Consider the following 24947-nt stretch of genomic DNA (forward strand, 5'->3'; position numbering starts at 1 on the left):
CAATATAAATGGATCAATGCGATGTGCCTGTGACATTTGGCCGAATGTTACAGGTACATCGCATTTTTCATTAATAAATGCACTTTGTTTATTCATATTTAAAACACTTTGTACACAAATTATTTGTACCATAAATCATAATGGCGTTTTGATTTTGTGCTGTCAAGTCTGTCAGTTGTAATTGTACGTTTAAAAATAACAAACACTCTTTTACGTTATTTTATCAATCCAGAATTCAACATAGCTTATGTTGATAAAACATATTATTTGGATAATATGGTAATATAATTTTGAATTTTATAATGTGAATATAAAATATACTTCACGCAATTTTAAGATTTCTGCACGGATTATAAAAAAATGTGTATTACTGCCATCTGTGTTCAAGTTGACGAATTAAGGTTATCAAATAAAATAATAAGGAATGTAAAATAATACTTTATTCAATTATATCCATATTTTTCTATTGACAGTCAACAACTCGGTTGCCTGGAGACTTGATATCCAACAGTCCTCCACCGCTATTTTCACTTACACCACCAGGGGCGCCAGCAGCATTTGGTCAAGGTGACGGCGCACCAGTATGCCATTTTCAGTTCTGACTTCATAATGGAGTCTACCTAATCTTCGGATGACGACTCCGAACTCCCATTTAACTCTTGGGTTGGTGTAACTGCGGACTTGTACCTTATCACCATGTCCGAACTCCTGCGTTGGCGGTGCATTGTAATGTAATCTGGATAGTGGGGCGGATTTCTTAAATAAGGCATGCATATAGGTTCTTACCTCTCTGCCGAACATTAACTGATAAGGTGATAACTCTTTTGTATTAGGTGTACGTCTCAAGCGTGCCTTGACAGTTAACAGTTTATCAAATAAACTTCCGCTCTTGCTGATATAAAAGAACATTCAGGTATTAGCCGATTATTTTCTTTTTGTACATTCAAAAATTTAAATTTTAGCTTTGTATATATTTCTTCAAATTCGTACCTGTATTTTATTTCCTCTTCTAAATTTTCTTCTTCTGTAAGCCATTCAATTTTTTCTTGAATCGCGTAGAATTTGTTCAAATTTTCTTGTAAAGAATTCAGTCGTATATTTATTTCTTCAATGTCAATTTTTTCTATTTCCGAAATGTAATTTTCGGTTCGTTTCATTAACCCACGTAATGTGGCTCGTATTTCCTTATTGTTTTTTAGTTCATTCGACATCTCGTCGCCAATATCAAATAAAATAATAAGGAATGTAAAATAATACTTTATTCAATTATATCCATATTTTTCTATTGACAGTCAACAACTCGGTTGCCTGGAGACTTGATAGTTGGATATCAAGTCTCCAGGCAACCGAGTTGTTGAAAGGTGTTACTTATTTTCGTTACGGAATTTCTCGATTCGGTCGCCGCGCTCAAAGCCCGCGATAAAAGCTATGCAATAGCTTAATAATGAAATAGTATGGATAATAATCTACATAATCAAATCAGTCAGACAATGAGTACGAGAACTATAAGTACAGTCGATACATACTAGACACTATAAGTACAGATAAATGATAAAATATAAGTATTTAATCGGTAAAAATATTATTTTTTAACTTCGCCCCATTAAATAAACGATCGAACGATCGAACAGCGGAACAATATAGCGTTTCGCAACCGCTATACTTACAGGGCAAGAGTCGGTGCATATAAAAGCCGTCTAGAAAGTTTTCTGTCGCTTCCCGCGATCGATACCGCGCTGAGGTGCGCCGGTATACCCCGGGTAATGAAACAACAGCTAGTTTCACTTGCTCATTTAGGTTATTATGTCATTTTGGAGCTTGCAATTGAAGGGGAGGCGTTTAGGTTTTATTTGGATTCATCTTACAATTCGTACTAGTGGTTCGTTATTAATTAATGACGTAATCATCACTCTTCTGAAATCATGTTTGAAAATTGTTGCTAAAACTATTTTTATGTTATACGTAAAACAAACTTTATATTTATATACAATACCAAAGTATGAAAACAAAGATAAAATGAGTATGTCTAACCGTATGTGGTAATTTCGGAAATGGATGAACACTTTTAAGAGGACTGTCAAGTTGCGTATACGAGTACCTACAAGCAGATTAGCGTTGTAATTCTCATAAATCATAATCATTATCCAAATTACCCATTTTCACTTATTAACATTAGCACGATCAGATCAAAGGAGTGTTCCCACATAACGCATTTCGTCGGTCGCAAAGGTCTTAATTCTTGCTAAAGTCTGTAATCCCAAGCGGGACTCGCATGCGAAGCGATATAGCCAAGTTTCGCTCAATACATAATTGGGACCAAATCCCTATTGGATCCCGAATATAGAGGGACAGGTTTCTTAGTGCGTGTTCAGGGGGAAATTAATGAAATTAACGGGTAGAGTAAATATAAGAAAAGACGCATGTTCTGCCCCTCAGTCGTATTCAATTCTTATTCTCACATTTCAACTTGTACGTGTTAGTAATTACAACTCATTAATCTCATGTCTATTATAAATGCATTTTTTATTATTGTAAGAAATAATACGATTTCCTGATATTTAAAACACTTTTATTCTGTATCAGTTCTATACTACACTTTTAGAACATGCGCTCGGTAGCGCTTCCAACAACCAACTGCCGTGCTCGTGTCGTTACAACAATTCAAGTTATTTCATCGCCACCTGAGCGCCATCTATGCAAAGTAATCGGAAGTTGTACGACACGAGGACGGACATCCGTTTAACATAAATAATCTAGTTTGTTTGTACACCTTGTTTAATATTACTAAAAATTAATAAAACATTTAATAATATAATAAGTTATTTAAAATTAATTTAATACAATATAATAATTTTCACATCATAACTTCCGTTTTACATTAATTCATCTAAGTGTTAATCTCAGTAGTAATTACATCAAAATTACCAAGACATTTAAATAAGTCTGTATTGGGTATTTTCATAATTGTTTACAGTCGGCCTTTCCTGGCATATTCACGTCTCGTGAAATAGTAGTGTTAAAATAAACAAATAAACAGTAAATACAAAAAATAATAATAGTACATAAATTCATTGGAAACTGGCTATGAACTGGCCCTTTATCTACAGTTATAACAAATAAATTACTGCCACTTGAAACCCCTTCATGTTTTCAAGTAGATAATTAGAATCTGTTAATAATATAGCAGTGGCATTGCTCACAGCAATATTAGAATACGGAAGCTCACACTCATCCCAGTGAGACCCCTACATGTTCTCACTAGGTACAATACTAAACTTAACCCAGTGAGACCCCTACATGTTCTCACTAGGTAAAATACTAAACTTAACCCAGTGAGACCCCTACATGTTCTCACTAGGTAAAATACTAAACTTAACCCAGTGAGACCCCTACATGTTCTCACTAGGTATAATACTAAACTTAACCCAGTGAGACCCCTACATGTTCTCACAAGGTAAAATACTAAACTTAACCCAGTGAGACCCCTACATGTTCTCACTAGGCAAAATATCAAAGTTACTTACCCCAATGAGACCCCTACATGTTCTCATCAGGTAAAATACCAGACTTACTTATCCCAGTGAGACCCCTACATGTTCTCACTAAGAAGTAAGAATACGACATTCATGCACACATATATTCATTAAACATAAACAAATAATTTCAGTTCATTTTAATTAATTCGTTAATCACAATTGATTTCAAAATATAACTGATAGGTACCTTTATACGCTACTTTAAACATATTACATTTAAATGTAAATATATATTTAGTGCTCATCTTCATTATTCGAACTATTAGAATCAGATTCATAGCTCCGATTGTAAACCAGCCAAGGATGAATTTTATCTATCGAAAATATACCACTGAAGGGCCTACCTTTACGTGATACAAGCGTATCCTCAATTACATACCTATCGTTATCTAAGACTTCCTTAATACGATATGGTCCTCTAATTTTAGATATTAATTTCTTGCTATTACCAGTTGAAGGAACATCTCTTTCCACCCTTACCAGATCGCCAATATTAAATTTTAAAATTTTCCTACTTCTATCGAATTGTTCTTTTTGTTTCATTTGGTTTAATTCTATCTGTCGTGATGCTTCGTTCCTAATAAGATCAATATTGGGCACTTGTGTATCGTCAATGTCTAAATCACTCAATATACTAGTTTGTATTAGGGAATCATTTGTACCTATTGTTTTTATTCCAAACAACACTTCAGCAGGAGTTTTACCGATTGACTTATTTATTGTATTGTTTAAGCCCCACTGTATACTACTCACACACTCATCCCATAAATTTTCAGATTTGTTATGATTTGAAGCGGTTAGTGCAGCCAAGACCGTTCGATTATACCTCTCAATTTGGCCATTAGCCCGAGGAGTTGCCACCGCATTTAATATATGTTTTACTCCAAGGGATTCTAGATATGTTTTAAAATGTTTTGACGTAAACGAAGTTCCTCTATCGGAAATAAGTCGTCGAGGAACACTGAAAGTATGAAAATAATGTTTTATTGCTCTAATAGTATGAACGGTCTTAGTGCTTTTAACCGGAACCAAAACTATGAATTTCGTAAACGCGTCAATTATTAATAATAAATGTGTATTTTTCTTTTTACTGCGCACAAATGGGCCTAAGTGGTCAATATGAATAGTATCAAATGGACGGTCAATTTTAGGAATTGGATGTAGCTGTCCAGCCTTTTTACCAGATGGAACTTTACTGCGGGCGCATTCTAAACACGACTCGACATATTTTTTTTATAAATTTACGCATTTTAGCAAACCAGTATTGGCTTTTAATTTTGTCAAATGTCTTTTCGAAACCAAAATGGCCTATATCATCATGATTAGCTTTTAATATTTGCCACCGAACTCCCTTTGGTACAACCCAGCGATCGCCATCTTGAGTTTTTCTGTACAAAAGTCCCCGCTTAACTACAAAATTGTTCCTAATTTCCACCAAATTATTAGTTTCCGAGTCTTGTAATATATCTACGATTCTTTGTAATTCTGAATCGCTGTGTTGTACCGTTGAGATCCAATTATAATCAATACAACGTACATTTACGCAATCTTGAACAAAATTTACAGGATTACGACTAAGGGCGTCAACGTGAGACATTGAAAGACCTGGTCTGTATACAATATTAAAATCATACTCCTGAATAACGTTCCACCATCGGGCGACCCTAGGTAACATATCGCGTTTTTCAAAAGTGGCTCTTAGAGAGTTACAATCTGTTACTATTGTAAAATGAACACCCAATAAGTACACGCGGAACCGTTGCAATGAAGTGGCAACAGCTAAAGTTTCCAAGTCATACGATGTAAATCTGCTTTCTTCGGGGGTGGTCTGCCTGCTGTAATATGCTACAGCATTAAACGGCGAATCTTTATTAGGTCTTTGTAACAAAATACCAGCAATACCGAGTTTGGAAGCATCAGTGTGTACTTGAGTTTCGTAAGATTGATTAAAGAATGCTAGAACGGGACGTTTGACTAACTCTGCTTTTAAAGTTAAAAATGCTTTGCTCTCTTCAGTACCCCATTTCCATTTCGTATCTTTTTTTAAAAGTTGCGTTAATGGTCTCGCTATGGTGGAAAATCCTTTAATGAATCTCCGAAAAAAACTGGCTAACCCGATAAACTGCCGAACATTATGTTGATCAACGGGTTCAGGAAACTTTTCTACAGCCTCTATCTTTTTAACCCCAGGTCGTACGCCATCCTCACTTATCTCAAAACCTAAATAATCAACATTTTGCATAAGGAAATTACATTTAGACAATTTTAATGTTAAGCCTGCCTTTTGAAATAGTTTAAGTGCGTCTCGAAGCTTGCTAAGCCCTTCATCGATCGTTTTTGAAGGAATTATGACGTCGTCCATATACGCGAATGCTTCCTTAAACCGTGCATTTCCAAGAATATTATTTATTGTCCTTTGAAAAGTAGACGGCGCATTGGCTAAACCAAAGGGCATCCTGTTAAACTCATAATGCCCATCTGGAGTAACAAACGCCGTCAAACGTTTCGAAGTTTCAGACATGGGTACTTGGTAATAGCCCGATGCAAGGTCTAAGGAAGTATAATATTTGAACCCCGACAAATTATCCAGTTGGTCATCTATTCGTGGTAATGGATAGTGATCTTTTATGGTTTTTTTATTCAACGCTCTAAAATCTACACATAGACGATAATCTCCAGTTTTTTTTCTGACGAGCAATATGGGGGACGCATATTCTGACGTAGACTGCCTAATAATTCCGGAATCTTCTAACTCTTTTATCATTGTTCTAACACGCTCTCTTTCAAGTTGGGACAAACGATACGGTCTATATACAACGGGTGTTTCGTCATTTAATTTAATACTCATTTCAGACTCAAGAACACATCCGATTTCATTTATTGAAAAAGCAAAACAACTTCTAAATTCATTTAAAAGGTTCAACAATTTAGATTTGTCATTACTATCTATATTTTGGTTAACGTTAATCATGGAGCTTTCTATAACAGTAACAGCGGAATCGAATCTATGTTCAATTCTGTTAATACGAGAGGTTAAAATTTCTTTTATTGGTATAGCTCGAGCTAAGAGCATACCCTTAGTAAGTTGAAAACCATCAGCCGAAATACATTTAGTTATTAATTGACCATGACCATTATTTATTTGTACCACACTTTGAATTACTTCATATTGTCGATTGGGTTGTTGAGAAATACTAGTTTCAATAAATAAATCCCCAGAAAAATTGGGACACGTGTATACATTTATCTCATTATAACCGAAAGAAATGTGTTTAGAATCGGACACATATAACAAAATTTTAAATATTTTTTTTGGTTCGTAGTTATTTTTAAGATATCATTATTCTTGTACACGATAATGTGTTCTTGTTCTGTAAAAGTTTGTCCCAACAACAAGGGAACCTGTAATAATTGGTCAGGAACAATGAGCGCTTGAACTCTAGCCTTAGCAGAATCTATTTCTATATCGATATCACATTTTCCTAGGCAGTTTACTACAGAATCCCCGAACCCTCTTAACACCGGCAAATCGTTGGTTGAAAGTGGCACACCTAATGTCTTAGCAACAGATTCCTTCAACATAGTGCATTGGCTACCAAAATCAATAAAACAATCAAAACTCTGGTCATTCACCTTGGCTGACTTAAAATACTTTAAATCGTTATCGACTTGTTCAGATATACGTAAAACAGTCTTAGTATTAGGAGTTCCTTGCGTGGAACATTCACTAGATAAATGACCTACTTTATGGCAAGTGTCGCATTTCTTTATTGGATGTTTGCATTTAAAATATGGGTGACCTTCCTCACCACAATTATAACACTTAGGCGTGAACTTAGTGTCTGGGTTGTTCTGCATAGACTTATACAGCCTGGGTCGTCTGTTGTCAGAAGTGCTTGCTTGAGTTAGCGTTGAAATTCTATCAGGTTTCTTCATTATTTTTACATTTCTTAAGAAGACTAATAATTTATCCGGGTCTGTAAACTGTGCCGCCTCTGCGCTTGTCCTAACCGATCTATCTTCAATACCATGTAGAATACAGTCTATAGCATTTTTACCAGAAATTGAACATCTGTTTAGCAACACCATTTTCTCGTAAAAATATTCTTCTAACGAATCTCCGAATCGTGCTTTACTTGCAAGCATTTCTGTCAACAATTGACCATAATTTTGACTACTAGGGAACGCTAATTTAAGTTTACTTTGCCAATCAGGCCAAGAAAACATTAAACTCGGTAAACCTTGGTACCATTTTTGGGCTAATCCCACAAGTTTCGGCAATGCATAATGAATAATCTGCCGCTCCGACCAACCATAGATCAATACACATTCATTAACTTTATTAATCCAATTATCTATTGTTTGATTTCGTTTAGATGGATCAAATTCAGGAATTACATTTAAAGCAGGATATCTATCATTACTGGTATCAGTTTTTATTGCACTAATTAATTCTTTGAATGTGTCTATTAAATTGGCCGGAGGAACAGAAGGAATAACGGGTAGCTCACCAGTAGGCAGGGAAGAATGTGGCTGATGTTGTTGCTCCTCGTTACTCCGTGCGTGCGAACGGCTGTCTCCCGCTGGGTGGGAAGGACTGCGGTGCAAACATCTGGATGCACTGCGCTGCAGTCGCCTCGACGTGCTGCGCTCCGATTGCCTCGATGCGCTGCGGTTCAGTCGTCTCGACGTGCTGCGGTCCACCCGCCTCGACGTGCTGCGGTAGACTCGCCTTGAAGCACTGCTCTCCCTCCGCCTTGAAGAGCTGCGTTGAATTTGCCTCGGCGTGTTGAGCTCCAACTGTCTGGATACGCTGCGTTCCATTCGTCCAGTTGGGGTACGTCGTGATGGGCTTCGCTGCAAATGCCGCGATGGACTGTGATCACGCCGCATTTGTTTTCGCTGTCGCCCACTACGATCTCTAGTTGGAGATCTGTCCCGTTTTCGAGACGATCGTTTTCTGTCCATTTTCTTCGCTAGAAAATAAACACAGTCTAAAAAGTAAAATGTTTAAACTAAACAAAAGGGAATTCGTTACAGTTACGTTATATTTATTCTTTGTTCTATCTTAATACGACGAACAATAAGTAATAAATAAAGAAAAGTAACGTATACTAGTAATATATAAAAGCTTTTGTCATAATATCAAACAAATATAAAAAAAAAAATAAAAAAAAAATTATATATAAGTATAGTTTAATTATTCGAAGAGAAAAATAATAAATTTAAAAAAAAAACATCATCGTTAAATAATAATAGAAATTAAAAAAAAATTAAACATACCGTTCTCCAATTTTATACAGGGCGCTGAGTCCAAATATCGAGTACTGGTTACCTCGATATTATCCCGCTTTCTGATTTGTAAGAAATAATACGATTTCCTGATATTTAAAACACTTTTATTCTGTATCAGTTCTATACTACACTTTTAGAACATGCGCTCGGTAGCGCTTCCAACAACCAACTGCCGTGCTCGTGTCGTTACAACAATTCAAGTTATTTCATCGCCACCTGAGCGCCATCTATGCAAAGTAATCGGAAGTTGTACGACACGAGGACGGACATCCGTTTAACATAAATAATCTAGTTTGTTTGTACACCTTGTTTAATATTACTAAAAATTAATAAAACATTTAATAATATAATAAGTTATTTAAAATTAATTTAATACAATATAATAATTTTCACATCATAACTTCCGTTTTACATTAATTCATCTAAGTGTTAATCTCAGTAGTAATTACATCAAAATTACCAAGACATTTAAATAAGTCTGTATTGGGTATTTTCATAATTGTTTACATTATTCAAAACTAGTTCTGTTCTAAGGTTTTGCTTGCCATACTAAATACGAAGTAAATATTTATCATTGTCGTAATACTCAAATACAGACCTATACATGTATTTTTACCCGACTGCCAAGGAAGGGTTATGTTTTTCGCGCGTATCTTGTATGTTTGTCTTTCTTTATTTGATCCGATCTAACAAACGGCTGGATGAATTTCAACAGTTAAGGTGTCATTATATTTGTCTCAATGACCCGAGTGTCCTTAGATAGGTGTTAGTAAAAAAAATCAAAATGGCGGATTTTTGGCGCGAAATAGTAACACATTTAAAAAAAAAAGTTAACCGAACATATCGAGTAGGGTATCAAATGAAAGGAAATTAAACGGAGATTATAAAAACATATTTGTATATATATAAAACAGCAAGGTGACTGACTGACTGACTAACTAAATGACTTTTTCATTTTTCAGAAATCAACGTACAGCCTAAACCAAGGACCTTACAGTTCTGAAATTTTGCACATAGGTTCTCTATATAGCGTGAATAAGTACTAAGAAAGGCCTTTTGGAAATTCTACCCTTAAGAGGGTAAAAAAGGGAAAAACTGTTTTTTTGAAATCCTTTAATTTTGAAGCAACTTCTATAAAATTTTGTATTTGGCTTTCTGGATAGGAACAAGGACACACTTATTTATCCTCTTCCGAAAAATCAACCCCATGGAGGGTTAAACAAGGGTTAAAACTTCATTTGAACAACCGTCAATTTTGAAACAAACACTATGAAATTTTGTATCAAGCTTGTTGGATAAAAATAATGAAATTGTACCTCTAACGAGGTAAAATAATGACCAAAACTTTGAATTACTGAAGTTATATATTTTATAGACCTTAAATGGTGAATTTTTCTCGCGAAATAGTAACACGTTTTAAAAAAAATAACCAAACCTATCGAGTAGGGTGTCAAAATAAAGGAAATTGAGAGAAGATTACACATACATTATATAATATATCTTATATATAAAATTCTCGTGTTAGTTACCGTACTCCTCCAAAACGGCTTCACCGATTTTCACCAAATTTTATGTACATATTCAGTAGGTCTGAGAATCGGCCACTATCTATTTTTTTACCCCTAAGTGATAAGGGTTGTTCGCCCTTAACATTTTTTTAATTTATATGGCAACACGACGTATGCCTGGTCAGCTAGTACATATATACACATCGAGATGACTGTCTGACTAAATGAGAGAGTTGCTGTGCCAGAGATCAACGCAAAGGGAAACCGCTGAACTTAAGCGTGCTGGAATTTTACACATAGGTTCTTTATATAGCGTAAATGAGCACTACGAGGATAAAATAGGTTAATATTGTTAGAACATGTTTTGTTTTTGAAGCAGACACCTACGATGAATCTTTGTATTGGCTTTCTGGATAAAAATAATGAAATACTTATTTCACTGCTTTTGGAAATTCTACTTCAGCCTTTTTGGTGCAGTCGGGTTTTTGGTTTTTTAAATTAATTACTTGTTATTAGGCTTGCTTTAGTAAAAAATTCGAAATTCGTAACCTCAATTTCTTAAGTAAACAAAATAATATGCTGGACCAAAGATTTTAACAAATTCGAAACTCAGACGTGGCTTTAATTATACTCGTTAACCCCAATGTAACCGGCAAGGTTCTTTCATCGAAACTAAAGTGTTTTCCGTGCGCTTCTGTTTTCGTACCGCAATTAAACTGCTGTTGAACTTCTTGCAGCAGTGTTTGCGGAGCACCTGAACGGTCCGCAAAGTTGTACGGCACAGCTCCTTGTTTGCCTGCTAATTATCCCGGCCGAGTTGAATCAGCATCCAAAACGCTGACCCTATCTAAATGGTCAAACGGGACTAAAAGCGTTTCACGGCTCCATTCAGCTACGGCTTCCGCCCGTCCCGCCCCGTAACCATAGTGACTGCCCACTCCACGCTATTATTTCATTGTATCAACATTCATATCGACGTCACGTGTAATGTCTCGATTAAACGAGGGGACCGAAGCCAGATTTGTCAGTCTCCTTTCAAATTAGACTCCGGTCCAGCGTTGCCACTTCGCGTGACGTTTAAAATCAAAAGCGCAGAAGGGTTACGTAATCCGGACCTTTTTCGGCGCGACTTGTGTTTGTGTGCACGTCTCGTCTTTTGTCACGTATTCTTAATTAAGGACCGACGGCTGCCAAGCGACCCCACTCGTCACATTTTAATATCGATTGTGTGGGAACAAGACTCACATGTTACTTAAATATTTTGAAACATGTAACGGATTTTCAGCGACACTTTGCGAAAAAAGCGAAAATTGAATCTGTTAGCGGCCCCTCTGTTTGCGAATCGGAAGCCGAGCCTAATAAACCGCCGCTTAACCTCTCGCGACAAAGCCGATACAAACGGAGTGACATCCCGTCTCTAAAGAGATCTCGCGAAAAAATCCGGCGGCTACGTGTCAAAGACACCGCGAACCGAGGGGCTCTTTGTTGCCTATCGAAATATTTTTTCAAGCTTAACTCCTTAGCGAATTGAGAGATTAAGTCCTTTTTAAAGAGGCAACCGTTCCCCGGGGTCGCCCGTGATCATTCCTTCGGTCCTCATTTCCACGGATGCTCTATTTGATTGTTATTTTTGTGACGATTTCCCATTTTGTCCGCGCCGATGGGATTTGAAGTGACAGTCGACGATTTGCGCTAGAGCGCGATAAGTGTTTTTCGACGTTTTTTATAAGCAGCTTTGTTAGCGATTTGTGTCTTCTTTGTTTCCAATTTATCAGTTAATTCTATAAGGAAAAGTTGTATACAATAAAATTTGTAATTTATTTTATTTCTATTTTTACTACATTTTGACTAACAATCTACTTAAGAGCAATAGCTTTTATAAACTTATTAACGTTTCATTCTGTTAATGGTATTCGTTTCTAATTTTCTCACTGAATAACGTTCATATTCTCGTTTTAGACATACTTCAACGTATGCATGACACAAAACCGCAAGAAAATATGCAAATGGCCATAAGGCAGTAGGTAAGCGCTAGTAAGCCGCGTAATTATTCACATCGGATTTGCAAATCGCGCCCGGAGCGTTCCGTTTCCGCCCGCGCGAATTAAACTGACCCCATGGCGTGCGTTTAAATCAAAACACATGTGCTGAGAGCGGCCGGCTTAGTCCGACGCTGATTTTGAGATGTGGGCTTCCCCTTTTTGCATTCCCTCATGGGTCCCTGCGTCGATTCCTTGGCGAGCGATGATCGATACCCCTCCCCCGCCGCCGGCCGCGACCCTCCCGCCCTCTCTCTTAATTAGGACTCGGAATCTGCGGCGGACACACACACTCACACGCGCACCAGCATAATGTTAATCAACTTTCATTATGCACTAAGGAATTATATGGGTACGCCTGAGGAGTGATTATACGAGTTAAGGCCGCGTCCCCGACCAAGAAATCATACTTTATTATGATCATTCCGCATTCGGCTTTACGGCAGCACCTCGCGGCCCGACATCGCATTAGAATTAACTGCGCATATATCACATAAGAGCGGTATAACACCATTGTTTGTAACGTAAGAGAGGGATAATTAGCTTTTGTTGCTAGTTTTCAGCCGTTACGTGGATACGGAGTTGTTTAAATTTATTTCGAACTATTCTTTGATTGCTTTACTAACAAACAATGATTAATTTTAGCACAAACCCATTTAAACAAAACATGGAAATACAATATTTTAAACTAAGGTTTGCTGAAATGTATCCATCCACTTGTATGTTTGCAATAGTTATATTACAACGGTGGTATCCATGTTTATAACGCGTGAGATTAGTCCGTGTGTAGTGGACCGCAATATTCTCTGAGTAAGCTCGTCTGAAGATTAATTTTAGATACATCCGTGTATATGACTGCGCTCTCAACATTTACAGAACATTCAACATTTCGTCAACCCAAGTTTAATTTCTGAAGGAACCACTGATTTTGCAAAAATATGAAAGTGACATTGACCACTTACCACTTGGCGTCTCTATCTTCCATTTCTAATTTTTATCCGTATTTGAAAAAAATATATGGAGGAATTCGTTGATTCACATTATTAAGTAACGGATACTCATGATAAGTATATAATACATCTTACTCGTATTACTTCTATGCCTATGAGCCAAGACCTTCGCCTATAGCCCTTTAATCGTGCAAGACCTTATTCGAACAGGCCGAGAGCCTTTGATCCACGGTTATGAGGATAAACCTCCAATAAATCTTTCACTTAGCCAACCCTTTAATGAACGCGTGTAATAACATTTAATTGATCGAACCTTCGGCTTATAGAGAGTAATTTATCAACTCTTTGAACTATTACCACTCTCGACCGACATTCAAATATATGACATGGTAGCCCATTTATTGAATTTCATAATAGTTAATCACGTCTGTACGTTTAACTCATACTGTTATGACATTAGGTAAAATTTTAAGCTACGTATTAAAAAACCTATAAAATGCTCTTTACAGTGTGTGTTCTGTGTAGGTATATAAAATGTGGAAAAATTAATGTAGCAACTATTTCCTAAAATACAAGTCTTTAAATTAAGGAGAAGTTGTTAAGCAATTAAAGAAAAATACATTTACACATTTTTACTACTCATACTCCAATAGAACATATTATACATTATGCACCAAATATAAATACTTTTATATCCATTACGGAAACCCAAGAATAGCGTATTACGTATGCCTTTGATAAATGAATCTTCTTGCTTCATTTTCTTCACGCTCAATTTATTTATTGTGTTAACTCTCTCTGGTATCCGTCCAGCTAATTAAGACCCCGAACGTTCGTACAAAGTGGATATGATTTAGATTTTTGTGAGGTTTTCACGGCGCGATGGGTCGATTTATACTGGCGGCTCATACGTGTTAGGATTTTCACGGGCCCTTCGGCTAATGTAATAGATGAGGTGTTCTCATTAATTACAAAGAACGTCGAGACCAGCGCGTTCGCCGCGGGGTAACTTCCAACAAATTAATAAGATTATTAACTCCTTCCGACAAGTCATTCTTTCTCGTACTAATATGCGAGTATAATATTAGTATAATCCTGAACGCATGATAATAAATAAGGTAGTCACTTTTTAATATGTCTGTTTATTTTTATGGGACATAAATTTTATTTCTTACAAATATATTTTTAAATTATATCTATAACGAAACTACACCGGCATTCAAACGAATTGACTTGATGCTTTATACATAAGAAGCGATTATCATAAAACAATAACCTATACTTAAAACCTAATCAAATTAATAAGCATCAGAGGATATAATTATATGATATCATTATATGATATGGAAACAAGAAATATATGAACAATACCACATTGTGAACATATTTTTCGCAAAATCCATTACCAAACAATCAGTTGAATCTTTGTATTCAACTGATTGTTTGGTAACGTTGTAAGCCAAATTTTATATTTTTTACAGTGAAACAAATTGTTATGTCAATTTAAATGTAGGTCGGAACAGCTGGGAAAAGTTTCGACTGAGCATCATTTAAAAAATTCTTCAGCGGTAAATTTTTCTTTTCTATTTATTGACCCCAAAAACTTTAACTGCTACGAGAGTGCTACGCCGTAGCTCTGCGGTTTAGAGTTGCAGGCTTTGCTACGTTTATTTTTGCTTTTACCACGTTTATTACGGCGACAGTTGCTTCTATATATTTACCCTATTTACTGTGTTATTTTAAATCTTCACACCTTTTTCACTTATTCTAACAGATATATATCCCCTTAAATGAGATATTAAAACGAATGCTTATGCAATTTCTCATTTGTTCTATTAGATTACAGCCGAATTCATGCAGTACGTGTAGAGTCCATGGAGTCCATGAAGCAAAGTCCGTCGGTGATTATTACACACTTGTATTGTATTTTAAGATATTAATAGCTTATTTCTTTTTTGGTAACTTTTGGTTTTTACTGTAAGTACCTACTGAAACGCGAATCGAAAAAACTGAACCACTTGTAGACCACAGCCTGTCCTTGCAAGGCGCACATGTGATTGATCGTTAATGAAGTGGTGGGGTAATAGTTATTAATGATCAGACTCCGCCCCACCACCTTTTATTCCTTGCGAAGTCCACAAAACGAATATCAACTCTATCTATTTATCTTTACGAACTTGGTCATGTGGTTTCGGGAATTTCACTCAATTCCCACTAACACCTATTAACCGACCACGTCCGGTACACTGCCGCGCAATACATCATCTTCCGCAGAAACGTATCAATCAATTTGCCGAATTATAACGACGTCAATTGATCACCCTTTTGGTTTCACAACAAACCTCGTTATCTTGTTTTCGGATAGAAATGTTGATGGTAAAGTTGTCATTACGGTCATAGAAGACTGGGATATTGCGAAATATAACAATTCGTATTTATTTTCATTTCACACATTTCGAACATTAATACTATAGTTTAATGCACGATAAAGTGGATTTATTTAAAACGAAATAAATTATTTTATTATAATTTTGGTAATACAAAGCATTTCTCAAAACCAAATTCCCTTTAATTCAGTCAGCATTCATTCGAAGATTACGATTTTAACCAACCCCAATAATGAAAAGGGTTTTGTTTTATTTCAATTAAATAGCAATCACAAAGAGTTCTCAGACCGCAGCAGTCACTCTATCGTCGACGATTTAAACAGATGTCGTGTTAAGGAGGTCCTCTCGGAGTATTTGTTCGGAATTTAAATTGCAAATTCGTGCGGCGACAGGTGCAGCCTCACGATTGAACGGCACCTCTCTCTTTCTTACCCATACAAGAATGTCTCCATCTCCCTCGCGCCTAACTCTAAAATCAACGAATAATGAAAGTCAACAAATAAAATCCGAGCGTCACTAATTACTGGGGCCTCAAACGAAGAGAGGTAATCTTTGCACTCCATTCCTAAAAGGAAATCTCGAGGCTAATGGTGTTCATTTAAAGCCGGCCGATGACTTCGATTTTTCTCGCTTTGAGAACTCTCAGTGATTTATTGATGTGCGCCACCGAAGAGCACTTCGTCGGGGTTTAAACATACCAATATAAAATGTCAGTCACACACAAGAGGTCGTCCCGAAACTAAACAGAGGGTGTGATTCATTATGAATGGACCGGGCGGACGCAGGTACGGTTCAAATTAAAGTTTGGCTCATTCGCGATGTGTACAATGGCCACTACTTTGGACGCCGATCACGGAGCTGCCAAGCTTAATGAATGAAGAAATCCCGACGAACCCCTGACACGTATCTGCCAGAGCCCCTTCGTAAATTCTAAAGTATCCTTATACGAAATTCATTGACTATTGAACCTGACTACGAGATAAACAAACACTGTATTATTATATTGATACCTACTTTACAATGATTCGTTAAAGTAGATTAGTCTAAGAAACTTGGTGACATTTTTTTATTTTTGCAATTTTTGTACCAGATTTGCAGATACCAGATGCATTTATTATTCGGTTAACCTATTTAAAAACTTTAATCATATGCCGCATTCCCTAAAACACCATTAGGCAAACCTCAAAAGAAAGCTAACTTCTCGTTAATCTTTGTCGTATCCCTCTTTCGTAGCCAAGTAATTAGCTTTCCAATTTTAAAGAGCGCCTCCACGCTCAGTGCTCCCATCAATCCGCCCCTGTCCGCTACCGAATCGATAATAATTAATTATTTTTGACATAATCACTGCCAAAATCCATTCTGTTTTTGCTAATTCACGTCCCTATAATAAAACGGGGCGACGCTTTTAAGGCTCGCCCGGACGAAATTGATAAAAAATAAATAAGACTCGGCACAACTTTCCGCCAAGTCAAACAAAATTCGATGTTGGCTTACGCTGCTAGATCCCGCGTGATTAATTATACATCGTTTTATATTAAAATCGCCCTATTGGCCGATAAAACGCTCTCTCATCCGATATCAGTTCTGTAAGGATTACTGGCACGTATGTATAAGTAGGTCCTCACGACGGACTGACGATAATATTTTAAAATAATTTATTCAAGCAGCTACAACGTAAAGTGAAAAATATGTTATCATAAACACTTCTTGTAATTATTATAAATTATAACAAGTTTTCCTAAGATAAAACTGACAAACAGAGTGACAAACACACTCTGTTTGTCAGTTTTGGCTAGTAAAAATTCGTTATCATATTCCGACAATTCAGTATTATAAAACTTATTTTATGTTACATCTATATATATAAAAGAAAGTCGTGTTAGTTACTCCACTTATAACTCAAGAACGGCTGAACCGATTTAGCTGAAAATTGGTAGGGAGGTAGTTTAGAGCCAGGAGAAGGACATAGGATACTTTTTATCCCGTTCGACCGCGTTTCCTTGAAGTCATTTTATAACTCAAGAACGGTTGAACCGATTTAGCTGAAAATTGGTAAAGAGGTAGATTAGAACCAGGAAACGGACATAGGATACTTTTTATCCCGTTCGACCGCGTTTCCGTGAAGTCATTTTATAACTCAAGAACGGCTGAACCGATTTGACTGAAAATTAATCGAGAGGTAGCTTAGAAGCAGGAAAAGGACATAGGATACTTTTTATCCCGTTCGACCGCGTTTTCGTGAAGCATTTTATAACTCAACAACGGCTGAACCAATTTGACTGAAAATTGGTGGAGAGGTAGCTTAGAACCAGGAGACGGACATAGGATACTTTTTATCCTGTTCGACCGCGTTTCCGTGAATAAATAAGAGTTGAAAGTTTGTATTAAAGTCCCCCAGTTTTGATGCAAATCTATATGAAAATTGGTATTTGATAGGATTTCGATAGAAAGTAATTAAATATCTATTTTACGATATTTGCAAAATCAACCCTTAAGTTGGTTAAGTAGGGGTTGGAATTTTATTTTAAAATCCGTTAATTTGGAAGCAAAGACTGTAAAAATTTGCATTTGGCTTTAGAAGACACTTCGTTTAGAAGTCGGCAGATTTTGAAGCAAAGTCTATGAAAATTGGAATTTAGCTTTTTGATTCAAAATAATAGAACACATTTTTCACCGTTTTTGGAAAATCAACCCTTAGGGTCGTTTAATCGGGTATGGAACTTTAATTTAATATCCGTTAATTTGGAGCACTAAGAAAATTATCATAAGACATAATGAAGCATCTGAGTCACTGTTTGTTTTTTTAGATCAACCCTTAAGACTGTTATAAACCGCCTTTCTATTTACACACCTGTTTCAGCATTTTTAGCTATTCAACAACCCGATTAGAGTACTATAAGTAAATAAACTTTCTTTAAAAAAAACCGTTATTGAAGTTATAGTTATACCGTTATTTCTTTTCGCGTGTTTGTAAAAAAAATAACAAAAAATACAACCGACTTCTATGTCACTACAAAGTAAAAAATAATTCGAACGAAATATATTGAGCGCCGACTTCAGAAATATGTACTAAACCAACATTTATTTGAATTATTTTTTACTATGTAATGACATAGAAGTCGGTTGTATTTTTTGTTAAATTTTTTTTTACCCTTTTTAGTGATGACATAATAACATTTATATTAATACAATATAAAATTGTATAAACGTGATCATGAATTAAGGTAAGGTCTGAATTTACATTGATTGGAACCGCCCGCTCGCAGGTCGCTGCCGCGCCCTGCCCGCTTAGTTTTATATTGTCTTATGTGTTCCAACCTAACCTAACTAAATAGTCAATGATGAACTGGCCTTGCAATTTCATTAGAACCTCCTACACCAAATATCTTCAAACACGACTCAATTATTCCCATCGGTTGAGGAGTTACATATTTTGTCTCCGAGCCACATTATCAGACCCTTAAATAGTCAATGATGAACTGACTTTGCAATTTCGTTAGAACTTACACCAAATATCTTCAAACACAACTCAAATATCCCCATCGGTTGAGGAGTTACATATTTTGTCTCCGAGCCACATTATCAGACCCTTAAATAGTCAATGATGAACTGACTTTGTAATTTCATTAGAACCTACAATAAAAAATAACACAATAAAAAAAGAATTATTAAAATCGGTTCACTAACGGCGGAGTAATTCGTGTACATACATAAAAAAAAGATACCGGCCGAATTGATAACCACGGAGTAAAAAAATAACAGAGTGCAGAGAGGTAGAGTGAATTTTATTTAATTGTATTTTTTATTTTCCTGTTCTCCTGTGGCCATTTCCTAATATTTACCAGTAGTTTATGGACATAATACATAAATTACACGAGTGAAACCACGAGGTACAGATAGTCACTCATAATTAGGTGGTACGAAGTTCACCGGGTCATCTAGTTTATGATACAATCACATTTTCCAGTAGGGAACAAATCTTTTATATACTCGTACTAGCTAATATCATTGCCTGAGATATACTATTCGCACATACTGTGAAGTGAGCACTATAGTCACTTGTCACTCGTGCCGTGTGGTGGCCCGCACGTCTCAGTCGAAGGTCCTCAAACATCTATTAGCGGTGTATCCGAGCCCTCATCCCGATCTTGCTATTATGTGCCGCATCCAATATTGACACAGTGCCGGTAGTGTCGAGCGACACAAAGATCCCTTGTCACTCCAACTCGATATGGGTTTGTTATGTGTTTTGGTGTATTCCATTCTAGTGTAGTTCATTCTTAAAATAAATGTTTCTAATTCAAATTTCCATCGATCTATATAAGATCATTTAAGACTGATTCGATCGTATGAATAGACTCTTATTCAGATTTTAGTCAGTTATTTTAAAGGTTACTTCACAGTAGAACTTTTAGTGTTTGGTACTTATTCAATAGAATTATCTCTACATATATTTATTCGTTGTAATACACAGCATCTGTGTTTGAATTTTAAGTAATTTATATAGATATATTTAAAACTTTACAACATAAGGCTAAAAATCTAACTTAGAAGTTTAATAGAGCCGTTTAGAATTATATTCGTTCACGTGTTGTACCATATATATACCTATTTCAAATTCTTACCAGCAAACTAAACATCGTTACGTACTAAAAATGAACTCTAACATTTCCAATTAGCGTTGTTGGGATAAAGTATTTCGTGCGAACGGTGGAGGCATGGAAAGAATATTGAGAGCACATCGCGAGCTCCAAATACCTGAGCCCAAAAAGATGATATTTCAAAATCAGACGAAAGGTAGATTCAAAATAAAACAGTAATATACTTCACTATCATATTTCATGATTTTACAATTTCTCCAGAAAAATAAATCTTTCAGGTTAAGGAATAGCTAATTATTATAACTCCAAAGTTCTATTCGATTTCCCATTAAAATTGAGTTGAGTCAATTGCAAGATTCAAATTGATAAACAGTGAAATAGAAAAAAAAAATGTAAAACATTTTAATTTTATTTATTTATATGTACATCTATTTTTGCCAACTTAGTATTGTTTTTTTAAATTTAATATTTTATAATATAAGAGTAGCAGACGAGCATGCAGTCCACCTGATGGTAGGTAGCTACTGCCGCCCATGGACATCTGTAATTAACCCTACATAGGATTAGATATCGGCCACAGATGCGCCGCTACCCCTGAGGACTAAGCTGGAACGCCTCGGAAAAGTCTGTCTCCCTTACCACACCTTTCAAACCGGAACACAGCAGCGCCTAACACTGCTGTTATTAGGTAGAAGTATAAGTGTAGCGGTGGTGCCGCGGAGTCGAACCACAAAGGGTTCTACCACCTTCAAACTTTCAGACTTTTTCGTATTTCTAAAACTTTGCAATAGTGTTTCATTGAGATGTGAGTAACAAGTTTGTGCACCACTCTACATTCTGCATCCCAACGTTTGAACACAGAAAACTGAATAGAAAATTGATTATCACCATCTTCATTTAACACAAATCGGACCGTATCCCTTAGAAATTAAAATCCATTTAATAAAGTTTAAACCAACCTGCCATCTCCATGCCGTGAAAGTTCCAGTACCGTTCCGATACGTAAAAAATACATAGTGAAAACATTAGCAGCGCCTCGAGCGGGTTTGCCCCGTGATTAAACCCGGCGAGGCATGCATAACGAGTGTTTGAGCTCGCGAATACTTTCCGAGTTGGTCACGCCGGTACACCTGGCCTTGTTTATTGCCAAGAACGCCTCTTGAACCTACCCGCTGTTTGCTTAGGACCCCTGACCCACTTGAATATGTAAATAATATTCGATTTTGTATCGATTTTAATTTGGTATTTCATGTATTTTATGTATGATTGCGCATCATAAGAACAAAATAATGTTAAAATAACCAAGAAATAATACAGTAAATTTATTCTATTTCGCTAATCTATTTTCAAATTTTAAAGGTACAGTCTTAAAATAGTTCAGATCTAATACATTTATAAATATTCCTAAGCGTTCATAAAAACAATTGAATCTAATTGAGTACATTTTAAAAATATGTTTAACATCAGTAGATCTATGACTGACATGTGACTGACATACTAATTTTATTTATTTCAATAAAATAATTTAATAAAGTATTATTGTATTACAACGAAAAATACTGATTGAAGAAAGGCAACGTGTACCCAATTATTTGTTAGTATTTATGGTACTTATCCCGAGCCGACCCTAAGCAGAAGATTTCCTCGGAAATTAAATAATATTTTGAAGGGATTTGTATCGTGATTGGGCGGACACATGCTAATGCAAGAAGTTTTTAATTAAAACCGTCCGCCGTTAAGAGGCTACGTAATGGGCGATCCTCAGGAGGGCCCGATATTGGGTGTGTACGGCCAAAGCCGAAGTACAAACATATTTAGGTCCGGTGCGGTGCGTTGCGTTGTGTTCTCTATAGCTAATCACCGGCCGGGATACGAAGACGCCTGTGTACACATTACCTTAAACCCACCCCTTTCTTGTTGATATTGTTATTAAAGCATAAAAATGGACGCTTCCGTCTTTATTGTACCTACTAGTTTGCGTTCGTTATGTTCCCGATTCGATTTATAGCTAACGAGTATGTATTTTCTTATAAGATCGAAGCAGCAAGTGAATACGCAATTCACCTGATACCGATGAAACTGTGCTGGTTGTACTACCAGTCAATTGATAAGATTGATCTAATTTACAAGTAATATTTTTCTGATGTGTGACCGTGGAACTCAATACGTCAAAGCACATTTCAAGTATGTGCTTTGATAGGAAAATTGACTTTTAGAGTAATACCATTATAGAATTATACGAAAACTAGTAATCCTTTCAGTATCTAATGCTCGGATATTACTTTCAGATGCTCGTGACTGCGACGACGGCAACTCCGACAAGGCAAGTAAATAAGACCATTACAAGTTTCAAATCGGTTTAAGCTAAAAAACAACATTCTAAAACCACTCTAGTCCCCCACGGCGGCAATACAAACTTCAGCGTCGAGTTTATGGCCGCTGTGACCGCCAAAAGTCGGCGAGGAAAAGTGCAAGCTTGTTTACTCATATATCAGTGGAGGTCGACATTTCTTTCAGATAAGGCTGGCTCCCTCGCTGCCAATAAAGTGATTAAGTCACAAATCGTGGCGGCGTGGCGCCTCCACTCCGATCAGTGATATACTGATGGTAGGGTCGGATGTGCCACTCTAATTTATTTTTTAGTGTCCTGTGATTGCCCGGATATAGTTTTCCGCGGATATTACGTTATATTCTCTTCAAATAATTTTCTCATCAATATTTGTAATCATTCAATTAATATTGTTTTGGTTCTATGGAAATTTAACAATTTATTAATATATTATCCTTTATATTACTTCAGTGGAAAAAACGAAAGTTTACTTTCATATGTTGACATGATAAGTCAAAGTGAAACGAAAGTATACAATTTAGAATTAAAACAGATTTAATGCGCAGTACAAATTACACGTATTCATAAGCCACTGTCTACCACGGTGATCAAATGCAGGTTGACAAACAATACTTTTGAAGACAGACTTTCCCGAGGCGTTCCAGCTTAGTCTTCAGGAGTAGCGGCACATCTGTGGCCGACCTCTGGTAGGAATATCTAATCCTATCTGAGGTTTATTACAGATGCAATTACAGATGTCCATGGGCGTCAGTAGGCACTTACCATCAGGTGGACTGCATGCTCGTCTGCTACTCCTATATTATAAAATACTTACCTTGAGATTAATAGTAGAAGATCCGAAGCTAAGTCGAACTGGACCGAGCTGATAATAGAATGAAACTCATTTTATAACGAAATTAGTACATTGGGTAATACATTAAAAATGGGTTTGCTAAAAAAATCCTGGACAGGATAATTTTAATTATTTTTTGAAAAATTAATTTTTATTTTGCAGACAACCCTATATCAACGTGTTCACAATAAAACAGCGCTTCTACTGATATAAAATTTTATCTATTATCATCATGAGTGAAAGTAGTTGCCAGCGAAATACCTGTTTATACCTGACAACCCAGTAGTTCGTCCACGTAAATAATAGGCAACCCAAAGCCTGCACATTCTGTATGTTTTTAACATTCACTCAGAATAGAATTTTCTTATTATCTTGATGTTGCAAAATTTAATTTTCAAATAAATTTTAATTTTTCAAAAAATAATTAAAATTATCCTGTCCAGGTTTTTTTTAGCAAACCCATTTTTAATGTATTACCCAATGTACTAATTTCATTATAAAATGAGTTTCATTCTATTATCAGCTCGGTCCAGTTCGATTTAGCTTCGGATCTTAGACCATAATCTCAAAAATGTAAGTTACAACATCACTATGATAAAAGTTCTAGATTTAAAGTCACACCTTTATATAATGTATAACCTAAATTTATACTACTTGTCTGTCACTGTTCTATCTTAAGTACTACCCAACAATTTTGGTAGCAATCCCAATCGAAACTGCTCTATTACAAATAAATTGCCCTTCGAAATGGTTCCGTGCGTTATAAATTTCATACGTGCTGAGAAATGACATACGGTATTATTTATTACGAACTGTTTTCTGGAAAAAACACAAAGAAGACATTGTGATGTAATTGAGCTACGTTTTATTGGGGCGCGCTACGAAATCGACGGCAATTTTCTACGGTAAGAATAATTTCCAGTTTTTACAAGTCAAAAATATTATACTTTCTTTGTGGATCTATTTTTATGTCAAGCTTGGAACAGACGTAACGATTCTAATAACATTGTTTCTGACATTTGTTAAGACTTTCCATAGAATAAAAATTAGTGAAGGAATAATGCTACATTTAGATAATTATGTTTTCTCCAAAATTCTTAACGTTATACGGTACCGGTACCGGTATACGTATTACGGTAACGCGAAACAATTTTTATGTAAAAATTTGTTTCTACCGGAAATTGAACCTGTCAAAAAATAACAGGCACCACTACTCGATAGTAGCGCTAATCTTATAAGGTTACTCACAAATATGTAGATTTTCGTGAATCTAAAGCCACATACGTATTATGTCATAAGGGCGTAATTTTCTTAACTATGTATTAATAAAGCACTAAACTCAATACTACATAGCTTGACTCTGCCCTAAAACATAAATTTATAAACCAAATTCTAACAGAACAATATATCTCTATTGCCTGATCGTTAACATCTGTCGGCTGGTAATTC

General features: G+C 36.0%; 1 protein-coding gene across 4 annotated transcripts in view; it reads left to right on the top strand.

Annotated features, from left to right (window-relative positions):
* LOC140753108 (uncharacterized) overlaps window positions 1-24947 on the top strand; it is a 251251-nt gene that overhangs the window by 175023 nt on the left and 51281 nt on the right. For 3 of the 4 annotated variants that reach the window (XM_073087490.1, XM_073087493.1, XM_073087491.1), the window contains exon 4: window positions 22605-22639. The exons of the other annotated variant lie outside the window; for it this stretch is intronic. In XM_073087490.1, the coding sequence (XP_072943591.1) occupies window positions 22605-22639 (35 nt within the window). The remainder of the gene's footprint in view (window positions 1-22604; window positions 22640-24947) is intronic. 4 annotated transcript variants of the gene reach the window in all.

Source organism: Epargyreus clarus, unplaced genomic scaffold (assembly GCF_041222505.1).
Source record: "Epargyreus clarus isolate Ecla_fem2 unplaced genomic scaffold, WU_Ecla_fem_2.2 ptg000026l, whole genome shotgun sequence".
In the NCBI taxonomy this organism is placed as follows: domain Eukaryota; kingdom Metazoa; phylum Arthropoda; class Insecta; order Lepidoptera; family Hesperiidae; genus Epargyreus; species Epargyreus clarus.